Source organism: Sinohyriopsis cumingii, chromosome 16 (genome assembly GCF_028554795.1).
Source record: "Sinohyriopsis cumingii isolate HCF-2022 chromosome 16, ASM2855479v2, whole genome shotgun sequence".
Lineage (NCBI taxonomy): Eukaryota > Metazoa > Mollusca > Bivalvia > Unionida > Unionidae > Sinohyriopsis > Sinohyriopsis cumingii.
In genome coordinates this window covers 26,266,744-26,290,366 of record NC_142976.1, presented here as the reverse complement: position 1 = coordinate 26,290,366, position 23,623 = coordinate 26,266,744, and the positions used below count along the sequence as shown (strand labels likewise).

The window sequence follows — 23,623 nt, the reverse complement described above, 5'->3', positions numbered from 1 at the left end:
TCACTTTTTAGTCTGCAGTTGGGACACATGTTTTGCAGACAAAAATCTAGTTAGTATGATATTGCAATCAGCTTTTAACCTAGACATGTGGAATTAAGTAGATCCATTTTTATTAATATTTAGAGGACATGATTTAAAATTAATGCCATCTGAATTATTTTCAGCATTTTATGTTTTTTGAGACTAAGATTTTTACTTTGCATATGCCCTAATACTGTAGTATAATTACACAGAAATTACTTGGCTTTGGAAAATGAGGTTTAGTGTGCATTTTTATGCACATACATTAAATGTAAACAATTGATTTGTTTTATGCCATTTAAACAAATTTTGTGAGCATTATTGGGTTTTGGACTTCAAGACTTTAGACTTTATGGGTCTACAAGCTACAGACAGAATCTGGTTGAATCGCTTGATGCTCAGCATTAAGAGGTCAGTGTTAGGACTGGTCAGCCTGGTTTCAGGATAATGTGACTGGGTGGGACATCATGCTATATGTCTGTGGCATGATGCCCCAGTGCTAGACATCACTATAAACTGTCACACTGCAGACATCATAGCAATATGGCTGAAAAATAATAAAAGATACATACAAAATCCAAATCACACACACACACTGGTTGAATTGTTACAAAGTTCTTTACTTATGGACTTTTTTCATAAAACCTTGTTGGCACAAGTACTCAAAATCTGCTCGACCAAAACAAATGGCTGTCTGTAATGTTGATATGCCTATGTAAATAATCTGATTATATTTGTGTGCCTTTGAAATGATTTTCCACTATCAGGTTTTTAGACTTGAACATTTTTATCTGCAGAGATGGCATATGTGAATTGCAAACACAGTTCTTCACTACAAGTGTCAGACATCTTTCATGATATTATTTTAGATGTATGAAGAATGGGTCCAGGCCCTAAAAGAGGCAGCTGATGATAAGGCTTGTACTCTGGCTGTTGTGACAGGTAAGTTTTTTAATTATCAAATTAACTAAACTTTAAAGGAAAAAAGAAAACTGAATAAAACTTTAAGCATGGGTCTTTCATTGTATAGATATTAATGAGCATTAGACATTGTTGTTGAAGAAATTTAATACTGCTTTTTCCAGAGTATACATGTTCTTAGCATGTTATAATTTTTGCAACACTCAACCATCCCAATCCAACTGCTATAATTAGGATCTGCCAAACTTCCCCAAATGCAATTTTTACTTTAAAAGATAAAGAGAAGCATTTGGGCTATTATTACATAAAACTTATTACCCTCACAAAGAATTAAACCTTGTTTAATTTATGTAGATTTTATGCCCCACTATAACAAGGCTAGGGCATTTAATGTGACCCATTTGTATCCGTCCATACATATGTCTGTCTATTAGGCTTTAATACTGTCATAGGAAATTTTAAAATTATGTATAAGTTTAAATGTTTTGGGCTTAGATGTTTTGGTCTGCATTGGTATACAGACTTTAATTCGTCAATTTGTTGTCTATGAACAGTTACAGTAAGAAATTAGAATGAACAGTATGATCTAAAAGACATGCATTTGCTCTCATGTACATGGCACGGGTTGTTTCAAACAAGTTTAGAAATCTTTTCAACTGCCCTTTTTATAACTTTTAGAAAGTAAAAAGAAAAATTATCTAATAAGGATAGTTGATTAAGCCTTTTTGATAACTTGCAATTACTGTTATCTAGTTACTCAGTTAAAATTCATTACAATGTGTAACTTTTGTTGCTCTCTTTTTAAGTCATATTGCCAAAATACACTGCATATGAATAGGATAGTTTTTAAACATGCACCTCATGTGTCACATGTTTAGGCTCGAATAAACAGTAACAAAAGAAAGAGTGAAAACAACAAGCTTTGAAAAATTAAACAAATAATTTACTTCCCTGGAAAAACACTATAAAAAATGAAAAAATTTGAACTTATGGTTTTAAGAATCAGATCCAAAAATATTCCAAGAATAATCCACAAATTAAATTTTATAAGTCCTAGTAATGAAATGTTCTAATGAATTCAAGTTTGAGTCCTGACAAAAAGTCCAAAATGGAAGGCAGTGACGTATAACTGTAGTCAGTATAGAGCTGATGTGTACAGTCCTTTGTGAACCACAGCAAATAATAATCCATTGTTTGAATTCAAAATAAAATTTAAATAAATGACTGTCCGAGAATTCTGTATGATTCTCAGATATTTCCGGGAAAATGATTATATTTAAGAATCCAAAATAATTTGAATAAAAATTAAATTATAACTCCAAACTGCCACAACAGACACTTTCCAGTGTAAAGAAAAAAGCCCAACTGAGATCTCTCTCTCTCAAAGCATCACTATTAAAACTAACTAATGCGCAATTTTGAAAAGCCCAGAATTGCAAAATGGAAGCTGTTTACATATATATAAAAATCACGTAGCCCCAATTATGACCTTGATAAAAACCAATCATTTTACTCTAAGAATGAAAAAAATACAAAGTTGTTTACTTCTCTCACTGATTTCTAAATCAAGGCCAGGAACTAGGTCAGCTTTAGGTGTTTACAACTGAAGAGTCAAGGTCAAACTGTTGCCAAAAAAATACTACATTATTTTGACATGTAATGAAATTAAAAATGAAATTTTGTTAAAACTCTCAAATAATTAAATTAAATCAAATATAAATTAAATCAAATATACATAACATACCAAATGTGTTTAAAATATAGATAGAACTCAGAATATTTTCTGCTTGAAAATAAATCTTCTCCCTGTTTAGCTCTCACTTCTCCATGTTCTGTCCAAAAGGAGATGGCACTTCTTAAAATTCAAGTCTACCATGACCCCTTGAGTTACGGTAATATTATGAGCACAGTAATGTTATCTTAAGGGAAAATGACAAAAACAAGAATGGCAAGATATATGTGTGTGTGTGATTTGGATTTTTAAGTTGACTTTAACAATCTTTCAGTCATATCACTATGTTGTCTGCAGTGTGTCAGTTTATGTTGATGTCTAGCACTGGGGCATCATGCCTGACCCATTCACATTATCCTGTCACCAGGCCAACCAGTCCTAACACTAACCTCCTAATGCTGAACATCAAGCGAGGCAGCTGTTAGTAACATTTTAGTCTTTAGTATGACTTGGTCAGGGTTTGAACCCACGACTTCCCTCATCTGAGGTAGATGCTGTATCCACTAGACCACCAGAGCAGTGAAAACCACAATAAATGAAATAATGGTAATATGATGTTCACATGACAGTAAAATTATAGTCAGACTTTTGAATTAAATAAAATTCAGAAAGAATGAATATTTTAAATAAATATAATACTAGTATGTTGAACGTCACACACTTGAATTTCAACTACATATCTTGAATGTTTTTTTTTTCTAAAAATGCTAACTATAGTCATGTAGATGACCCAAATCACTTAGTTTTTAGCTGATAATTTGACCCTCTTTCCATCATACATTTCCAGGTAGCCTTCAATAGTTCCTTTTTTTTTCTTCAATGTTGGTTAAAAAATAACTCAACCAACTTTTAGTAAAATTATGAGAGAGTATCTTTTAAGTTTATTCAATGATGCTGAACATTGATCAAGTACAGCTACAATTACTGAATAGAATGGGACAAAATTTGACAGAAAACATCCTGGATTAAAGACAAACATTTATTATTTATCCATACACATCAATATCTCACACACATATCCATACACATCACTATCTCATACACATATCCATACACATCACTATCTCACACACATATCCATATACATCACTATCTCACACACATATCCATACACATCACTATCTCATACCATATCCATACGCATCACTATAACACACATATCCATACACATCTCTATCTCATACACATATCCATACACATCACTATCTCATACACATCCATACACATCACTATCTCATACACATATCCATACACATCACTATCTCATACACGTATCCATACACATCACTATCTCGTACACATATCCATACACATCACTATCTTATTATGATAGAGCATTAGAGTATACAACCTTCTAATGAAGTACATTATACATATAATGTTACTACCACCAAATGAAATAGGATTCATGACCTACTTTATAAAAGGAAAAGTGTTATAACAATGAGAATGCCGTATATATGATGCAGAAAGCTTCCGGGCATGGAGACCTTTTGTTTGTGTAAATTATGCTGGTTCCCCATCAAGCATAAATGCAGTTACTGAAGAGAATGGGACTAAATTTGACAGAAGTGACCAAATTTGGCAGAAGTGACCACATTTGACACAAGTGACCACATTTGACACAAGTGACCAAATTTGGCAGAAGTGACCACATTTGGCAGAAGTGACCACATTTGACAGAAGCACCCTAGCTTAAACAAAATTTAAGTCTCTTTCTCTGTCTGTCTGTCTGTCTCTCTCTCTCTCTCTCTCTCTCTCTATATATATATATATATATATATATATATATATATATATATATATATATATATATATATATATAAGCCTTATTAATCAAACCTCCGTTTATCCAGAAACTGTGCTATCCAGACATAATTTAACAGGAATGGAATTCCTAAGCATTAATTTACAATTTACACTGTTAATCCAGAAATCTGCTCCAGATCCAGAAATCAAAATCATGTCAGGATTTTACAGATTCCCGTTAACTCCACCTGACACAGGGGTTTGGGTGTTATATGTCATTGTTGAAAAGTTATGACTCCTTGTTTACACAGTCTGTGTTAATATATATATATCAATACATTCTCTCTCTCTCTCTCTCTCACACACACACACACACACAAATAAAACATACACCATCAGGCACAAAGAAAGATGTTACTCAGACTTGAAAACATTACATAGAAATTCATAACTCAGTAGCAGGTACCATGTTGGCTGCAGTATTCTACAAGCTGTTGAAGTTTTAAAAAAGAGTCAGATATGTATGTTTTGGTGTATAGCTTTACTAATTGTGTTTTGTACCATCATTGCTTTCAGTCAAGGCAGCTTACCAGGATGTGTTTGCTTTGATTGTAGTATAGTGACAGTGATTGTGATAGTGTAATGGCCAAGTGTGCCCTGGCATTACAAGTTTTGACCTCCTTTCTCAGGTGCTGGAGACTACTACTGTAGTGGAAATGACCTGGGCAACTTTGCCAATGTCCCACCAGATGGAATTAAAGCAATGGCAGAGAAAGGAGGTGAAATTCTAAAGTAAGTTTAACTTTCAAATTAGGGATCATTCTAAATTTGTCTTCAAACTTTCACCCTTTGCTTTTTGATTTTTGAGGCAAAGTGAAAGACTCTTTAAAAATCTCCTTCACCAGCAAGCTGCAAACCATGGCGGAACCTAAATTTAAGAGTGCAGAAAAGAACTGGCAGTGTTATTAGTCTGACTTCTAGCCTTGCCTGCTTGCGCTTGGATGAAGCCTGGCCATCACTATTTCAGAGGGATAAAGCAATTGACTGTCACACAGTGGAGTGGGGTAGCTAAAATTCTCCTTAACATGTAATGTTTGTGCAACATTGGCCTAGAGGGATATCAGCATTTGAACATATAAAGTAAAAAGAAAATCCACTTGATGATTACCAGAACTGAGGGAGACATTAAACACTTGTTGTCAACATATTTATCTTGATTTGATTTCTGCATCAGTAATATGCACAACGAGAGTATATCCTGCATTATCTTTGTAAAATCTGTGTGATTTACCTATGTGTCACTCACAGTGGACAGATCAAAAGGGATGACCAATAGGCTAATTAGAATGGATCTAGTCAGTTACTTGAGTAATTAACATAAATACTTTTGACTCCAGATCTTCAAATGAGATGTAATTCAAGGACTAAGATCCAAAAAGTTAATAGTGGATTGCCTGTGCACCTTAATAAAAGAAATACCAAGTTCAATTCAGCATAATCAAATTTGACTAAGCGACACTTATAGGTAGACTCCCAACCCATTCATTTCCCATATCATGACCTTTTTTATAGAAAAAATATAACATTTGGAGACAGTTTAATGTCCATAAGAACAACTACACCTAGAAAATATCAGGAAGTCCTTGAAAAGTCCTTGAAAAACATCCTCTAGAACTGTACATACCATGTTTAACAGCCTGCATGCAAGCCATTGAGACAGTATAATTCTATTGAAATCCTGTCCGATGTATTTAGTAAAAATAGTTTAGTGTCCTAAATTTAAAATATGACATCAGTCCATTAGGTGAGTTTTCTTGCAGCATTCCAATAGCCTTTTTTTCAAACGTTTACTTTGAAGCCCCTCCCCAAATTTACATATTTTATTCTAAATTAAATTATATTAATTCAAGTCTCTAAAGATTAATCCAAATTGTTCCATTGTACCCAAATCTAAAATTTATCTTTTTTTTTCTTCTTTTGTCCATTTATACAATAGGAAGTTTGTGGCAGCCTTTATTGACTTTCCCAAGCCCCTAATAGCTTTGGTGAATGGGCCAGCTGTTGGAGTCTCTGTCACTGTGTTGGGATTGTTTGATATAGTATATGCCACCGACAAGGTAATTCAGTAAAGAACAGTTAAATCCAATGCAGTTATTTGAAATTTGTGAAATGTTTTTAAAAAGACTTCTAATTTTTGTGAGCAAATGATAGAATTAATTTTAATAATACTTAAATGATTATGAATACACATGCAAGAATTGAATTAATTGTGCTAATGAATATATTGTATTGATTTTTTTCTTTGAAGTATTATGTGACCACCTTGTATTCAAAACATATTTCATGAGTTTTTATATTTCTAATACAACAACGTCAATTAAATTTTATCTTATCATTGAATGTCATCATTACCATGGAATAATTTTGATGAACCCATATATCTGACAAATGAACACTCAGGTGGCCTAGTGGTAGGAGCCTCCACCTCAGATGTGGGAGATCACAGGTTTGAACCCCTGGCAGAGTCATACCAAATACTTATTAAAATGGTAATAGCATCTGCCTTGCTTGATGCTCAGCATTAAGAGGTTAGTGTTAGGACTGGTCAGCCTGGTGACAGAATGATGGGACTGGATGGGACATGATGCTACATGTCTGCAGCATGATGCCCCAGTGCTAGACACCACTCTAAACTGTCACACTGCAGATATCGTAGTGATGCTATGACTAAAAAATTATTAAAGCTGTGTTAAAAATCTGGGACACATCACGAAAAGAGAATTAAACTATACTGTCCTATAATCCTTATCTCATTTAGAAATAGAATGTTGCTAATTATCAAATACATTTGCATGAAATGTTAATATTTATATTTATTTTCTTTAGGCAACATTCCATACTCCATTTTCCCAGCTAGGACAGTCTCCTGAAGGATGTTCCTCTTATATATTTCCCAAATTAATGGGATCTGCCAAGGTTACACCAAATTATCTTATCTCTCTATCACTCTCTCTCTCTCTCTCTCTCTCTCTCTCTTGTAGAATGATCTGTAGTTAGTAGTTTCTAACTGATGTAGATAAATTGCAGGTACAAATAAAAATGGGAACCCATATTTAGGTAAAATTAGGCTGCTTCTTTTGTTACATAAACTAAGATTCTTATTTTCATTCACTTTAGAAACTAGTTTTTACATGTCTTGTTTTCATCATTTTAGCTTATATGTAGAGTAGGACTAAATACTGAAAACATTTTATTAACAGAACCATTGAATATTAAAGTTTAATTTCAAATAAAGTGTCATATTACCTAATGCATAAAGTTTGATGATTGCCTTATAAAAAACTGCATGAATCTTTATTGTTTCTTAAATCATCTCCCTAAAAATACTGTGCATGGATTGGAAAGACTCTAAGTAACCTTTTGTGGAGCAAATTAACTTCGCTGAATATCCCATTTTTATAAGTAAATATTTGCCATTATAATAAAAGCCTTGTTAAATTTGATAATTTCATTCTACTTTATAACTGAAGAATACAATTATCCTGGCTTTGAGTTCATACAAGTTTTGCATCTGAAATGACACAAGGTTACAGATATTGTTGTAGCTAGGCTTTGAATTCATACATTTCCTGTCAAGTATTCCTTTTAAATTTTTGTTTTAAGCATTTGCCTTTCTGTGATTATAGGTATTGCTCTTCTGAACTTATTTTGTGTTGCAACTGGAGCACCAAATAGCCATATACAGTGTGACTCTGCTATAGCATGCTCTGTTATAACATGAATTCAGATATAACATGATTGTGGTATGGCTCCCAAAGCTTTATATATTTTTTCATACCAAGAAAAACATTTTTTTCTAGGATCACAAAATAATGTATGAAAAGATTATTACCATTTTGTAGAAGAGATCATTTATGATTGTGGCATGGCTTCTGAAAATTGTTATATTTGCTTGTGAACTATTTTTTTTTCAAAACACAAAAACTAATATGTAAAAAGTGTAGTATCATTTTGGCGAAGAGGTTGTGTATGAATTTGGATATAATACAATCATAGTGTGGCTTTCAAGATTTAACAATAATTTTACCAGTTTCTTGAAGAAGTTCAAAGTTTTGTGCCAAAACAAGCTTAGCTTAGTTTTTGAAAGAAAGCTGATTAAAAAGCTGATTATTCAAATTTGTAAATCAAATAATTTCAGTACTTACCTATCGTCAAAGTAAATCTCACTACTAAAAGTTGTTCAGATTATGGGACAACACTTTATAAAAGAAAACCCCCAAAAATGTTTATAAAACAGATTTTTCAATGAATACTGGGTTTAATTTATTTTCCTCTGTTCTTTAGAGAATGACTTAAAACAATTTTTTAAGGAACTTGCTCTGAACTCACACAGTCAAATGATTTACTCCCAAACTGGGTTCAGGCAGTTTACATGTACAGATTACACACAGCTGTTGAATTTTCATCACACTGGGTTCAGGCAGTTTACATGTACAGAGCACACACATCTGTTGAACTCTCATCACACTGGGTTTAGGCAGTTTACAAGTACAGAGTACACACATCTGTTGAATACTCATCACCCTGGGTTCAGGCAGTTTACATGTACAGAGCACACACATCTGATGAAATTTTCATCACACTGGGTTCAGGCAGTTTACATGAACAGAGTACACACATCTGTTGAATTCTCATTACACTGGGTTCAGGCAGTTTACTTGTACAGAGTACACACATCTGTTGAATTCTCATCACTGGGTTCAGGCAGTTTACATGTACAGAGCACACACATCTGTTGAACTCTCATCAGACTGGGTTTAGGCAGTTTACATGTACAGAGTACACACATCTGTTGAATTCTCATCACAGTGGGTTTAGGGCAGATTACAAGTACAGAGTACACACATCTGTTGAATTTTCATCACACTGGGTTTAGGCAGTTTACAAGTATAGAGTACACACATCTGTTGAATTTTCATCACACTGGGTTTAGGCAGTTTACAAGTATAGAGTACACACATCTGTTGAATTCTCATCACAGTGGGTTCAAGCAGTTTACATGTACAGAGTACACACATCTGTTGAATTCTCATCACACTGGGTTCAGGCAGTTTACATGTACAGAGTACACACATCTGTTGAATTCTCATCACACTGGATTCAAGCAGTTTACATGTACAGAGTGCACACACCTTTCAAATTTTCATCACACTGGGTTCAAGCAGTTTACATGTACAGAGTACATGCACCTTTCGAATTTTCATTACACTGGGTTCAGGCAGTTTACATGTACAGAGTACACACATCTGTTGAATTCTCATCACTGGGTTCAGGCAGTTTACATGTACAGAGCACACACATCTGTTGAACTCTCATCAGACACTGGGTTTAGGCAGTTTACATGTACAGAGTACACACATCTGTTGAATTCTCATCACACTGGGTTCAGGCAGTTTACATGTACAGAGCACACACATCTGTTGAACTCTCATCAGACTGGGTTCAGGCAGTTTACATGTACAGAGTACACACATCTGTTGAATTCTCATCACACTGGGTTCAAGCAGTTTACCTGTACAGAGTACACACACCTGTTGAATTCTCATCACAGTGGGTTTAGGGCAGATTACAAGTATAGAGTACACACATCTGTTGAATTTTCATCACACTGGGTTTAGGCAGTTTACAAGTATAGAGTACACACATCTGTTGAATTTTCATCACACTGGGTTTAGGCAGTTTACAAGTATAGAGTACACACATCTGTTGAATTTTCATCACACTGGGTTTAGGCAGTTTACAAGTATAGAGTACACACATCTGTTGAATTTTCATGACACTGGGTTTAGGCAGTTTACAAGTATAGAGTACACACATCTGTTGAATTCTCATCACAGTGGGTTTAGGGCAGATTACAAGTATAGAGTACACACATCTGTTGAATTTTCATCACACTGGGTTTAGGCAGTTTACAAGTATAGAGTACACACATCTGTTGAATTCTCATCACAGTGGGTTCAAGCAGTTTACATGTATAGAGTACACACATCTGTTGAATTCTCATCACACTGGGTTCAAGCAGTTTACATGTACAAAGTACATGCACCTTTCGAATTTTCATCACACTGGGTTCAAGCAGTTTACATGTACAGAGTACACACACCTGTTGAATTCTCATCACACTGGGTTCAAGCAGTTTACATGTACAGAGTACATGCACCTTTCGAATTCTCATCACACTGGGTTCAGGCAGTTTACATGTACAGAGTACATACACCTGTTGAATTCTCATCACACTGGGTTCAAGCAATTTACATGTACAGAGTACATGCACCTTTCGAATTCTCATCACACTGGGTTCAGGCAGTTTACATGTACAGAGTACACACACCTGTTGAATTCTCATCACACTGGGTTCAAGCAGTTTACATGTACAGAGTACATGCACCTTTCAAATTCTCATCACACTGGGTTCAGGCAGTTTACATGTACAGAGTACATACACCTGTTGAATTCTCATCACACTGGGTTCAGGCAGTTTACATGTACAGAGTACACACACCTGTTGAATTCTCATCACACTGGGTTTAGGCAGTTTACCTGTACAGAGTACACACATCTGTTGAATTCTCATCACTGGGCTCAGGCAGTTTACATGTACAGAGTACACACATCTGTTGAATTCTCATCACAGTGGGTTCAGGCAGTTTACATGTACAGAGTACACACATCTGTTGAATTCTCATTACACTGGGTTCAGGCAGTTTACATGTACAGAGTACACACATCTGTTGAATTCTCATCACACTGGGTTTAGGCAGTTTACCTGTACAGAGTACACACATCTGTTGAATTCTCATCGCTGGGTTCAGGCAGTTTACATGTACAGAGTACACACATCTGTTGAATTCTCATCACAGTGGGTTCAGGCAGTTTACATGTACAGAGTACACACATCTGTTGAATTCTCATCACACTGGGTTCAGGCAGTTTACCTGTACAGAGTACACACATCTGTTGAATTCTCATCACTGGGTTCAGGCAGTTTACATGTACAGAGTACACACACCTGTTGAATTCTCATCACACTGGGTTCAGGCAGTTTACATGTACAGAGTACACATGTCTATTGAATTCTCATCACAGTGGGTTTAGGGCAGATTACAAGTATAGAGTACACACATCTGTTGAATTTTCATCACACTGGGTTTAGGCAATTTACAAGTATAGAGTACACACATCTGTTGAATTCTCATCACAGTGGGTTCAAGCAGTTTACATGTATAGAGTACACACATCTGTTGAATTCTCATCACACTGGGTTCAAGCAGTTTACATGTACAGAGTACATGCACCTTTCGAATTTTCATCACACTGGGTTCAAGCAGTTTACATGTACAGAGTACACACACCTGTTGAATTCTCATCACACTGGGTTCAAGCAGTTTACATGTACAGAGTACATGCACCTTTCGAATTCTCATCACACTGGGTTCAGGCAGTTTACATGTACAGAGTACATACACCTGTTGAATTCTCATCACACTGGGTTCAAGCAGTTTACATGTACAGAGTACATGCACCTTTCAAATTCTCATCACACTGGGTTCAGGCAGTTTACATGTACAGAGTACACACACCTGTTGAATTCTCATCACACTGGGTTCAAGCAGTTTACATGTACAGAGTACATGCACCTTTCGAATTCTCATCACACTGGGTTCAGGCAGTTTACATGTACAGAGTACATACACCTGTTGAATTCTCATCACACTGGGTTCAGGCAGTTTACATGTACAGAGTACACACACCTGTTGAATTCTCATCACACTGGGTTTAGGCAGTTTACCTGTACAGAGTACACACATCTGTTGAATTCTCATCACTGGGTTCAGGCAGTTTACATGTACAGAGTACACACATCTGTTGAATTCTCATCACAGTGGGTTCAGGCAGTTTACATGTACAGAGTACACACATCTGTTGAATTCTCATCACACTGGGTTCAGGCAGTTTACATGTACAGAGTACACACATCTGTTGAATTCTCATCACACTGGGTTTAGGCAGTTTACCTGTACAGAGTACACACATCTGTTGAATTCTCATCACTGGGTTCAGGCAGTTTACATGTACAGAGTACACACATCTGTTGAATTCTCATCACAGTGGGTTCAGGCAGTTTACATGTACAGAGTACACACATCTGTTGAATTCTCATCACACTGGGTTCAGGCAGTTTACCTGTACAGAGTACACACATCTGTTGAATTCTCATCACTGGGTTCAGGCAGTTTACATGTACAGAGTACACACACCTGTTGAATTCTCATCACACTGGGTTCAGGCAGTTTACATGTACAGAGTACACATGTCTATTGAATTCTCATCACACTGGGTTCAGGCAGTTTACATGTACAGAGTACACACATCTGTTGAATTCTCATCACACTGGGTTCAGGCAGTTTACCTGTACAGAGTACACACACCTGTTGAATTCTCATCACACTGGGTTCAGGCAGTTTACAAGTATAGAGTACACACATCTGTTGAATTCTCATCACACTGGGTTCAGGCAGTTTACCTGTACAGAGTACACACACCTGTTGAATTCTCATCATAAGAACATTATGATCTTTGATATTCTGTTTGAATTTTCTGCCCAGGACATATGCTTTTCAAGCCAAAATACTGGTTTCATTTTTGAAACTCTCTGTGGCTGAATTACACATTTTATTTTCAGCCAAACATCAGACACATCCAGCAAATATGAATGTTGCAGAAAAATTACCACCCTTTTCCAAACACTTTGTGAAAATATTAGCAAGAAATTAAATGTCAGGATTCAAGTGGACCTAGTAGATGTTTTTTTATTATAGAAATTATGCTACTTTATGCACATTTTAAATGGAATTACTGTTATGGATAAAAACAGATTTGACTGGTGAGTACACACTCAACTATTTACACTCATGTTGCAGATTTCATATACATGTACATACAAATAAATATTAAATATGTAATAACTATTGTTAGTAATTCTTGTTTAATTTGGAACAAGCTGATAGCTGTGTCAATGAGTACATAGTATTGTGCCTACTTTTATCCCCCTAATTTTTTGTGGGGTTAATGCAGGGGTGTCAAACTCAATCGCTCAACGGGCCAAAACTCAAATCACACGTAAGGTTGTGGGCCGAACAGGATTAACATTCAATAAGCGGAAAATTAAACCTTTTTTAAACATTAATATAAATTAAAACAGAAAAAAGTTTTAATAATAAAAAATCATTGGCATACCCATTTTTGCTCTTATGCCAATTTGTCAGAGCTGGATGTTTGGCATCTTTTCTTGGCTACAAGTTCGTTTATGTTGGGAGTATTGTTCTGTGTCATTGAGATTCTCATGATGGACTGCAAGTGTTCATCAGTGAGATGACTCCTGTGTGATGTTTTGTTAATCTTCATCACAGAAAACAGCTGCTCACACAGATATGTGCTACCAAACATGCTCAAGGTTCGAGCCGCATGTAGACGAAGCTGGGGCATCTCTTCAGGAATGAAACGAGTGAACTGTGCAGGCCCCACAGTGTCGTACTTTGCCTTTAGTGTCCCATTACACTGCAGCTCTATTAGCTCCATCTGCAAATTTACAGGTGCAGTTTCTACATCTATGGCAAATGGGTTACGAAACAGCTCGAAATTACTTTTCTGTGCTTCAAAGTCACTAAAGTGCCGTGCGAACTTGGCGTGAAGTAAGCTAAGTTTTTCAGCAAAGTGTGCATTGGGAAACACCATAGCGTTGACTTGGTTCAACATTGCTTGGCAACAAGAAAAGTGAGACAAGTTGCATTGGTGCATTTGTGTCTCCCATAAGCGCAGCTTCACTTGAAATGCCTTCACTGCATCATGCATATCAGTGATCAAGTGGTCCCGTCCCTGGAGCTGCAGGTTCAAGTCGTTGAAATGAGTGGTTATGTCAGACAGAAACGCCAACTCACATTTCCACTTTTTATCCCGAAAAACTGTGGAGTCTTTCCCTTTGCTGTCCATGAATTGACAGATTTCCTCGATCAGCTGGAAAAATCTACTAAGAACTTTTCCCCGACTTAGCCACCGCACCTCTGTATGATAAGGCATGTTGCCGAACTCTGAGTCTATTTCCTGCAAAAAAGACTGAAATTGGCGGTGATTTAAACCTTTGGCTCTGATAAAGTTGACGGTTTGTGTTACAGTGCTCATTACACCTTCCATGTTGAGGACTTTACCACACAGCGATCCTTGGTGTATGATGCAGTGATATGCTATCAATTCACCAGTACAGTTCTCCTGCATCTTTAACCGCATCCTTCCAACCAGTCCACTTTTTTCACCACACATCGCCGGTGCTCCATCTGTTGTAAGTCCAACAAGTTTGTCCCAAGGCAGGTTCATGTTGGTTAAACTTTGACATACGTTGTCAAAAATGTCTTTTCCTGTCGTTGTCCCATGCATGGATTTCATGTCCAATATTTCTTCTGTAACATTCAAACTGGACTCCACTCCACGGATGAAGATGGCGAGCTGTGCAGTGTCAGTCGTGTCATTACTTCCATCGACAGCAAGGGAGAATGCAACAAAGTCTTTGCCTTTTTCGATCAGCTGTGTTTTCACATCAGTGGCCATCTCACAAACCCGATCAGCAACCTTATTTCTGCTAAGGCTTACATTTGCAAACATCTTCTTTTTGTCTGAACACAAGACGTCACACACTTTCATCATGCAGCGCTTCAGAAACTCTCCTTCTGTAAATGGTCGGCCTGATTTTGCGATCTCCTCCGCCGCAATAAAACTTGCTTTCACAGCAGCTTCAGTTTGTGATTTTGCTTTGGTGAAAAACGTCTGCTGTGATGTTAGATTCCTCATCAATTCTTCTACCTTCTGTAGCTTCTGCTCTGCATTCAGGCTTTTTAACTTGTCTTGATGTTTAGTCTCGTAGTGCCGTCTCAGATTATATTCCTTGATCACAGCCACATTATCTCCACAAATTAGACACACAGGTTTACCGCCAATATCAGTAAACATATATTCAGCCTCCCAGCGGCTTTGAAAGGCTCTGTTTTCAGAATCAACTTTTCTCTTGGCCATTTTAAGGCTAGCTTTGATTTTAAAAAAAAGATTGTGCATCTACCGACAGACGCTTGATTGATATCACGTTAGCCGTAGCGGGAAAAGGTGATGTAATATCTGGGCACTACACTACTTTCATTTCTTATGCGCCAATCCAAAACGAGCAACTGAACGTTGCTAGGTTACTGTAACGACAAACATCCACTCACTACACAACTTTTATTTTCGCTTATTCTGATCGAAGCGAGAATGCTGTCAGGTAGCCTATCGTTCGGCAAAGCTGGTAATTAGGGAATTTGATTTGCACTTTATATCGCAGGGCCATTAAAAAATATTTTTGCCTAAAATTCTCTCTTGGGCCGGATATAATTGTACGCCGGTCAAGACCTCTCGGGCCTGATATAATTGTATGCCGGGCCTGATGTGGCCCGTGGGCCTTGAGTTTGACACATATGGGTTAATGCATTGTTATTTTCAGCTAATTGACCTGGTTGGTTACGACACAGTTTGGAACATAAGATTGTCCTCGTCATTGGGACCCAATTCATTGTGTTATAGTGGGGTCACACAATACCTGTAAGGATCCTGGGTCCACAGCCTAGTTCTTCTGAACTTACAGGTTTTCCCCAAATGTAATCATAGGTTACAACAGTCAGATGTTAGGTCTAATTAATATTTTATATTGGATGAGTTGTATGGGCTTGGCTCAGGAATAAGTAATACATTTTAAAGTTCTTTGACTCTTTTTGTGTAGGCAAGTGAATTGCTTCTGTTCAACAGAAAGATTACAGCAGCTCAGGCCTTTGAGAGAAATTTAGTCACAGAGGTCTTTCCAGACAGCACTTTCCAGAAGGAAGTGGATGCCAAGGTGAAACAGTATGCTCTGTTGCCTAAACAGGTATGACTTGTAGCTATATCTTGAAACCTTAAATTAAGCCAGTTTAGCTTATGGTATGTGTCTGGTCCTGTGTGCATGATGTGTGGTGTGTCATTCATCAACAATTGCTGTTTCTCAAAATCCACCTGACCAGTTTTAACCAAATATGGCAGATAACACTCTTGCATAAAGAGCTGTCAAGTTGCACAGTGGTGTCAATTCATCATCATATATGGCCATCAATACTAAAATTAGATAAACATTTGAATGACTTCTTTTCAAAAATTGCTGAACACAAGAATTTAACTAAAAATGACAGAAAGTATTCAGACATGAAAGCCTTTAAAATATTTATAAGTGGTGCCAATCTGCCATCAAATACAGCCACTGTTACTAAAAGAAATTAAAATCTTCAAAAGACTTTTTGAACACTGTTCAACAGGACTTTACCAAATTTAATAGAAAACATTCTGGCATGAAAGCCTTTCAAGTTTGTATAAATAATTCCAATAAACTGTAAAATATGGTCATTGTTACTAAAATAGATTAACCTTGTAAAACTTCTAAATAAAACCACAGAATAGAATTTAACCAAATTTAATAGAAAGCAAGTATAAAGTCCTTTAAAATTCATGTAAGTGATACAAATCTACCATTAAATATTAACATTAGAAAAACCTTTCTGCAAGAAATTCACAAAAACTGCTTAGACCAGATTTGACTGAAAGCTTCAGTGCATCATGGTATTTCAGTCATACAAGTGATGTGGATCTGTCATCAAATATGGCTGCTGTTGCTAAATATAGACTGACCTTCAGATAATTCTCAAAAACTACTGAACATATTTTACCTAATTTAACAAAAAGTATCCAGGTATTAATGGCCTTTCAAGTTTGAATAATTGTTGCTGATTTATCTTCAGATATGACCACTATTACAGCAGCTAACTAGTTTTATTCTATAGTTGCCAAAAGAGCATATAGTCAATACAGAAAAAAAATCAGCGGTATAGTATTTTCATTGTGTGTGTGTGTAAATTTGGAGAAAGATTAAAAAATACAGAAAAATTTTACAACAACTTGTCAAATACTACCACATAGAATTTGACCAATTATTTGATAGAAAGCATTCTGGCAAAAAAGACTTTCAGGTTTGTACCAGAACTACTGCTAGGCAGCAGTATCATGGGATTCTCACAAAACTGACTGAGAGTCACACAACTTTTCAAACCCATTGAAGGACATTTTGTACAAATTACCTGTGATTCCCCTGAGCTTTTTACCCAATGTGCACATTTTGTTTGTAATTGAAAATAAATTTTTTGGTCAAAACATGTCATATTTATGACCATTTGTATATGATTTTAATTGGTCTGTATTTAGGTAAACACGGTGTTTGCATTCAAGCACTTGTATGATCAAGATCATTTGTGACTTTTGCAGAAACTATCAAGGGGTTTCTGTTCATTTTCTTTAGATGGATGTAGGAAATTCATCTGTTGATCAGTTCTGAAGGCAATTTCTAGAGCGTGAAAAGTCAATAGCAATGCCGGAATGTAAGATAAGTGATTACATAGGAAATGTTGGGGACAGAAAAATTGCTTGGAATGTCACATAATAGAGGATCGGATTGTCTGACACCAATTTAAAAAAAAGGCAGAATGTGGTGATGCAAAATTTGGCTGTCATCTCAGCACTTGATAGTGGAAATGGTGGCAGAAAACAAGTTTATTATTCATACGTGTGACAAAAAGCACAAGCCAAGTCAGAACAGGTTATGCGATTTCCAAAATGTGGTCAGTTTACACCTCAAAAGAAGGAAAAATTCTCGTCGACTTAAGTTTTAGCATGCAAATGGACAAAAATTACAACTAATGAAAATTTTGCATAAAATTTTTTTAGTATTAAAATCATCTTGAGCTTGTTTCCTACCTGTGGGTAGATAGAGATAGCTGACTGATTGCCATAACTGCTCAAGATTGGCACTGTCTGAGTCTGATGTTGTTTTAATGTTAGTAAGGTTCTTCGCATGAAGTACCAATGCACACATTATACTATCACACCTTTTATGACTTAAAGTCTAATTTGCAGACGTTTGTCATCATTATCAGCACTATCACCACTCATTAATGATGACAGTCAAATCCTGAAAATGGTTATCACTTATTATTATTACTGATGAAAATAAAGACCCCAGTATTGTGGATTACATTGGATGTTAGTGACATGTATTATAGTTTGGTTTACATTCATGTTTACAAATGATTCAATCAAGGTTATTGGTGTTTTCATTCATAGCAGTGTCAAATGCACATTTTGCCTAAATCTGAGTTTATGTAATAAATTATTATCATTGTTGTTATTATTATTATACAGTTAAAATTTTGATCTTTTCTGAAAAAATAAAATAGCCACTATATAAGTAGAGTTTATCTGTTGTTATGAGAACTTTTGTATGATTCATGAGTCAGGAAACATTATTTTGACTAGATCTGAAAAATTGTTTGCTGTCAGAAATAGGAGATTATGTTCTGCTATGAATTTAGCAAAAAGTGAAACAGCAACATGTAGCTTAATCCATTTTTTATGCAGGTTGCACAAATGTGGATTTCACTGATGGAATATTTGTTGTCATGGTTAACATGCTTCTATGAGATGAGCATTCTGCTTGATGTATCACGTCATTCTAGCCACCATAACAAACTTTTAAATAAGCTATACAAGAAGAGTAGAATGCATATTCAAGTCCCTTTGAACTTGATTGCAGCCTGTGAAATTCCCATTTCCAACAATCATTGAATTTGTGTGATATTTCAGTTGCTTGGAGTTTGGTATTTTGGCATTAGCACACCTCTTAGACATCTCAGCAAACTGCAAACACCATAGTCAGACTGACCCAGTTTTATGCCACTAGAACTCATAAGTAATCCAACCATAAAAAATTAATATCTTTGATCCTGTCCGAATTAATTTTGATCATTTGTGGTATAGATTTTAATCCATCCTAACATCTTTAAGCAATAAATGAGAACATAACTTGTGGAGAGAATCAAAGTAGTGTTTATTGTTTTATGCTAATTGAGCTCGTTAGTAACCCTACCATAATCATTTAATGTCTTTTATCCCTTTTGAATAACTTCTACTTATACGTGATATAGTCCACCTCAACAAACTTCAAAAAGTGAAGCCAGACAACCATGCTGGCAAAATCAAAAGTTCAGATTACCATGATAGCAAATACATTGTCTTGCCCTACTTAAGCCAATTCACAGCCATGTGATCACAGACAGTATTACTGTAAATATGCTACACTGAAACCAAAAAATAAACAAAATGGAAACAATGACATTTTTCACTATTTATATTACATTCGCTGGAGATTTCATTGATTGAAGGGAGGGATGGGAGACACACCCAAATTTCAGGAGAAAAACCCTCCCATGCAACAGGTTCACATATATAAAAATTACCACTTCTAGAGGTATATGTGGGGGACTTCCCCTCATAAAAACAAATCTGTTGGCATCTCTTATGCCAATCTACCAGCAAGTGTGGTCACCTTTACTTAAAATAGAAAATCTTTAATCAACTTCTTCTAAAAACTGCCAAATATAATTTAACCAAATTTGACAGAATTCATTTTGGCATAAAGGTCTTTAAGATTTGTATAACCAATATCAATGTGTCATCCATTATAGACTTTATTACTAAAATAGAAAACCTTTTAAATGACTTCTCAATCACCACAGAAAAGAAGTTGACCAAAACATCAGCAAAAAGCATCCTGGTATTAAAAGGCCTTTCAAATTTTTACAGTCGATACAGGTCTTTCATAAGATATCCATATATGCCTAGTCTCCCAGATTGTCTGGTAGTCTTTTGGTATGGCCCTAGTCTCTTCATCTTCTGATTTGTTTGACAAAAACTCACAGAAATCACAAATCTGCCTAACATAGAAATTTAAGCTAAAACAACATCCACCAAGCATAGTATTTCCAGCTAAAACAACATCCACCAAGCATAGGCATTTCAAGCTTAAACAACATCCACCAAGCATAGGCATTTCCACCTAAAACATCTGCCAAGCATAGTATTTCCAGCTTAAACAACATCCACCAAGCATAGGCATTTCCACCTAAAACATCTGCCAAGCATAGTATTTCCAGCTAAAACATCTGCCAAGCATAGTATTTCCAGCTTAAACAACATCCACCAAACATAGTATTTCCAGCTAAAACATCTGCCAAGCATAGGTATTTCCAGCTAAAACATCTGCCAAGCATAGTATTTCCAGCTAAAACAACATCCACCAAGCATAGGTATTTCCAGCTAAAACAACATCTGCTACACATAGGTATTTCCAGCTAAAATAACATCCACCAAGCATAGTATTTCCAGCTAAAACAACATCTGCCATGCATAGGTATTTCCAGCTAAAACAACATCTGCTACACATAGGTATTTCCAGCTAAAATAACATCCACCAAACATAGTATTTCCAGCTAAAACAGCATCTGCCAAGCATAGGTATTTCCAGCTAAAACAACTTCTGCCAAGCATAGGTATTTCCAGCTAAAACAACATCCACCAAGCATAGGTATTTCCAGCTAAAATAACATCCACCATGCATAGGTATTTCCAGCTAAAATAACATCAACCAAGCATAGGTATTTCCAGCTAAAACAACATTCAGTAGACTGTTTACAGCTATTGCAATCAGTCAATCAAGTTGTTATCAACCTAACAATCAATCAAATTGTGATTTATGACATGCATCGATGCTGTATATACTAAAATTGTTTTACGCATCAATATTTCTCTATTGAGTAATGTGTTATATATAATAGTTATGTTAATATGTTTCTTTAATTAAGTTTACCAAATCATAATATGGGAACACACTTTAAGATCCAACTCAAAGTTGCATACCAAGAAGAGCATGCACTAGTAGTAACTGACGATTGACAACATTTTTGTCACCAATCCCTCTATCTAGTGGAATACCAGTCTTGTTTGACTCCTGTTTCAACACATATACAATGTTTTTGCACTTTAGTTGCTAAAAGAAGCAAAAATATGTATGTGGTGAAAATTTTGGTTAGATTGGGAGGATGGGATTGACAAGTTAATGGATGTATTTCTAGCATATAATGTCCAGCTAAGTATTACCAAAGAAATGTATTTTACTCCAGAGATTGGTATCTAAAAGTTTCCATTTTCATGGAATTTTTCTGTTTATTTCAGAGTCTGCAGAAGTCAAAAATTTTGATACGAGATGCAGACATAGCTAAACTTCACCAAGTCAATGCAGAGGAATGCAAGGTGCTTGTGGAAAGGTGGCAATCAGAAGAGTGCATGAATGCTATAATGAACTTTTTCCAGAGTAAAGCCTCAAAATTGTGATTTTCATCCTCATGATATGAGTTTCTTTTGACTGTGATGGATTGCTCAGGGGTGCTGGTTGTCTTGAAAATATCCCAGTGCATCACTTTAGAACATTAAATATGATTAAATATGACAAACATTTTTAACCTAAAGTGAAATGATTTGCTTTTTTCTACTAGATGAATATTTTTGTTATTTTTTGGTTATCTATGACAGATGTTCAGTTTCCTGATTTTTCATGAAATGAGAAATTATCAAAATTATGTTTTTCAGGGGGTGGGGGTTTATGTGTTAAAGATAATGATTTATGCTTTTAATTTTTCATCCTCTGTATGCATTTTTATCTCTAAACACATATATAGATGTTCCATGGGTTTTCATTATTTGTGAAATTTATTTACTGAGTTGAATAATTTTTGTGAGAGCTTTGACAAGTAAAAGATTTAAATAATGCAGCTCACTTCATAAATTTCATCAGATTTGAGGGAAAAAGACAAGATTCTATTTAGCAGTTAGGAAGCACACGTTTTAAATAAATCTTTAAAACTTGAATAGATTTAACAAAAACTGTTTTGGCTACTAACATCAGGCAGTCACCTAGTTTGAAGCCATATACAATATTTCACATGTTAATATATGAGAACTCTTAAATGGGTCAAAACATCTATCCTTATAGATTAGTACAATAAACTGAATGGATATATGACAATATATTTTGAATAAAATCCAGACTAAACTGATTAAGTTGTAAAGTGTGTTTTCTTACATATAAAAAAAATATGATAAATTAGTCATCTTTCTTATTAGCTCGTTTGGTCATAGGGCTAGAATAAGTTGAGCTTAAGCAATTGCCTGTTGTCCACTGTCTTTCATCTGTCGTCAGTCTGGCCATTATTTAGCACATGCTTGCAAACATAAAAACTCAAATATAGATTTTGAATGGATATGATATTTGAGTATATCAATTCTGACTTAGGTAACTTCATAGCTAGCAAAGGTGAAAGATTAGATTGCTGCATGACAGATAGCTTTGTTAACAAATTGACATTGACCATATATGTTATATGGGTACAGCTAACTTACGTTTCAGATGAACTGGATAATCAGTAGAATGTGACCTTGAGCTTAAGGTCAAAGATTATGATGTGAGTGTTGAAAATATAATTGCTTGTGAACAAAGTAACTCCAACAAATGTTGCAGGATTTACCATTAGACTTAGTATATGGGTATATATTAATAACATCTTGGACAAGTAATGATTACCAGTTCTTCATGACCTTGATTTAAAGGGTAAAGGTCACTATTTACATTTTGTCCCATGGTATGATTGGGAGTACAATAACTTGAACAAATAGGAAAGAATCATTATCAAATGTGGTATGTGGTTATATCTGTATCACATCTGTTAATAATATTTTGTATTCAGCCCCTTAATTTGACAACTTTCTTGACAAATTTGGCCACCATTGGTAATTGTGATGTAATCTAAAAATAAAAATATTTGTGTACAATGTATTATTTTTTTAGTATGTTGAGTCTGTACTGTGTTAGTACATGCATGTACTTTAAAATATGGATATAGTCCTAGTTTTATATTTTTTGTAGATTATTTTCATTTGCAATATATAATATTGATTCTTTTTACACCACATGGCTTTTATGTCTGCTCAATGCCGTGACTTGATTAGGGTGACTTCTGAACTTAGCACTCTGGATGTCAAAGGAATTTTTTTGGTCCTTATTGTTTATCTGATAATGCTGTAAATTTATTTCATTTTTTTAAACAGTTTTTTGATACAATTGCTTAACTACTTTGAAACAACCCTTGTAAC

General features: G+C 35.4%; 1 protein-coding gene across 6 annotated transcripts in view; it reads left to right on the top strand.

Annotated features, from left to right (window-relative positions):
• Positions 1 to 22,530, top strand: part of LOC149780107 (enoyl-CoA delta isomerase 2-like) — a 39,993-nt gene extending 17,463 nt beyond the window's left edge. For all 6 annotated transcript variants that reach the window (XM_089936872.1, XM_089936876.1, XM_089936874.1 and 3 more), the window contains 6 exons: positions 891 to 963; positions 5,113 to 5,215; positions 6,420 to 6,540; positions 7,310 to 7,399; positions 16,284 to 16,427; positions 21,650 to 22,530. In XM_089936872.1, coding sequence (XP_089792998.1) covers positions 891 to 963; positions 5,113 to 5,215; positions 6,420 to 6,540; positions 7,310 to 7,399; positions 16,284 to 16,427; positions 21,650 to 21,808 — 690 coding nt within the window. In that variant the 3' untranslated portion in view covers positions 21,809 to 22,530. The remainder of the gene's footprint in view (positions 1 to 890; positions 964 to 5,112; positions 5,216 to 6,419; positions 6,541 to 7,309; positions 7,400 to 16,283; positions 16,428 to 21,649) is intronic.
• Positions 22,531 to 23,623: the final 1,093 nt, after the last annotated feature.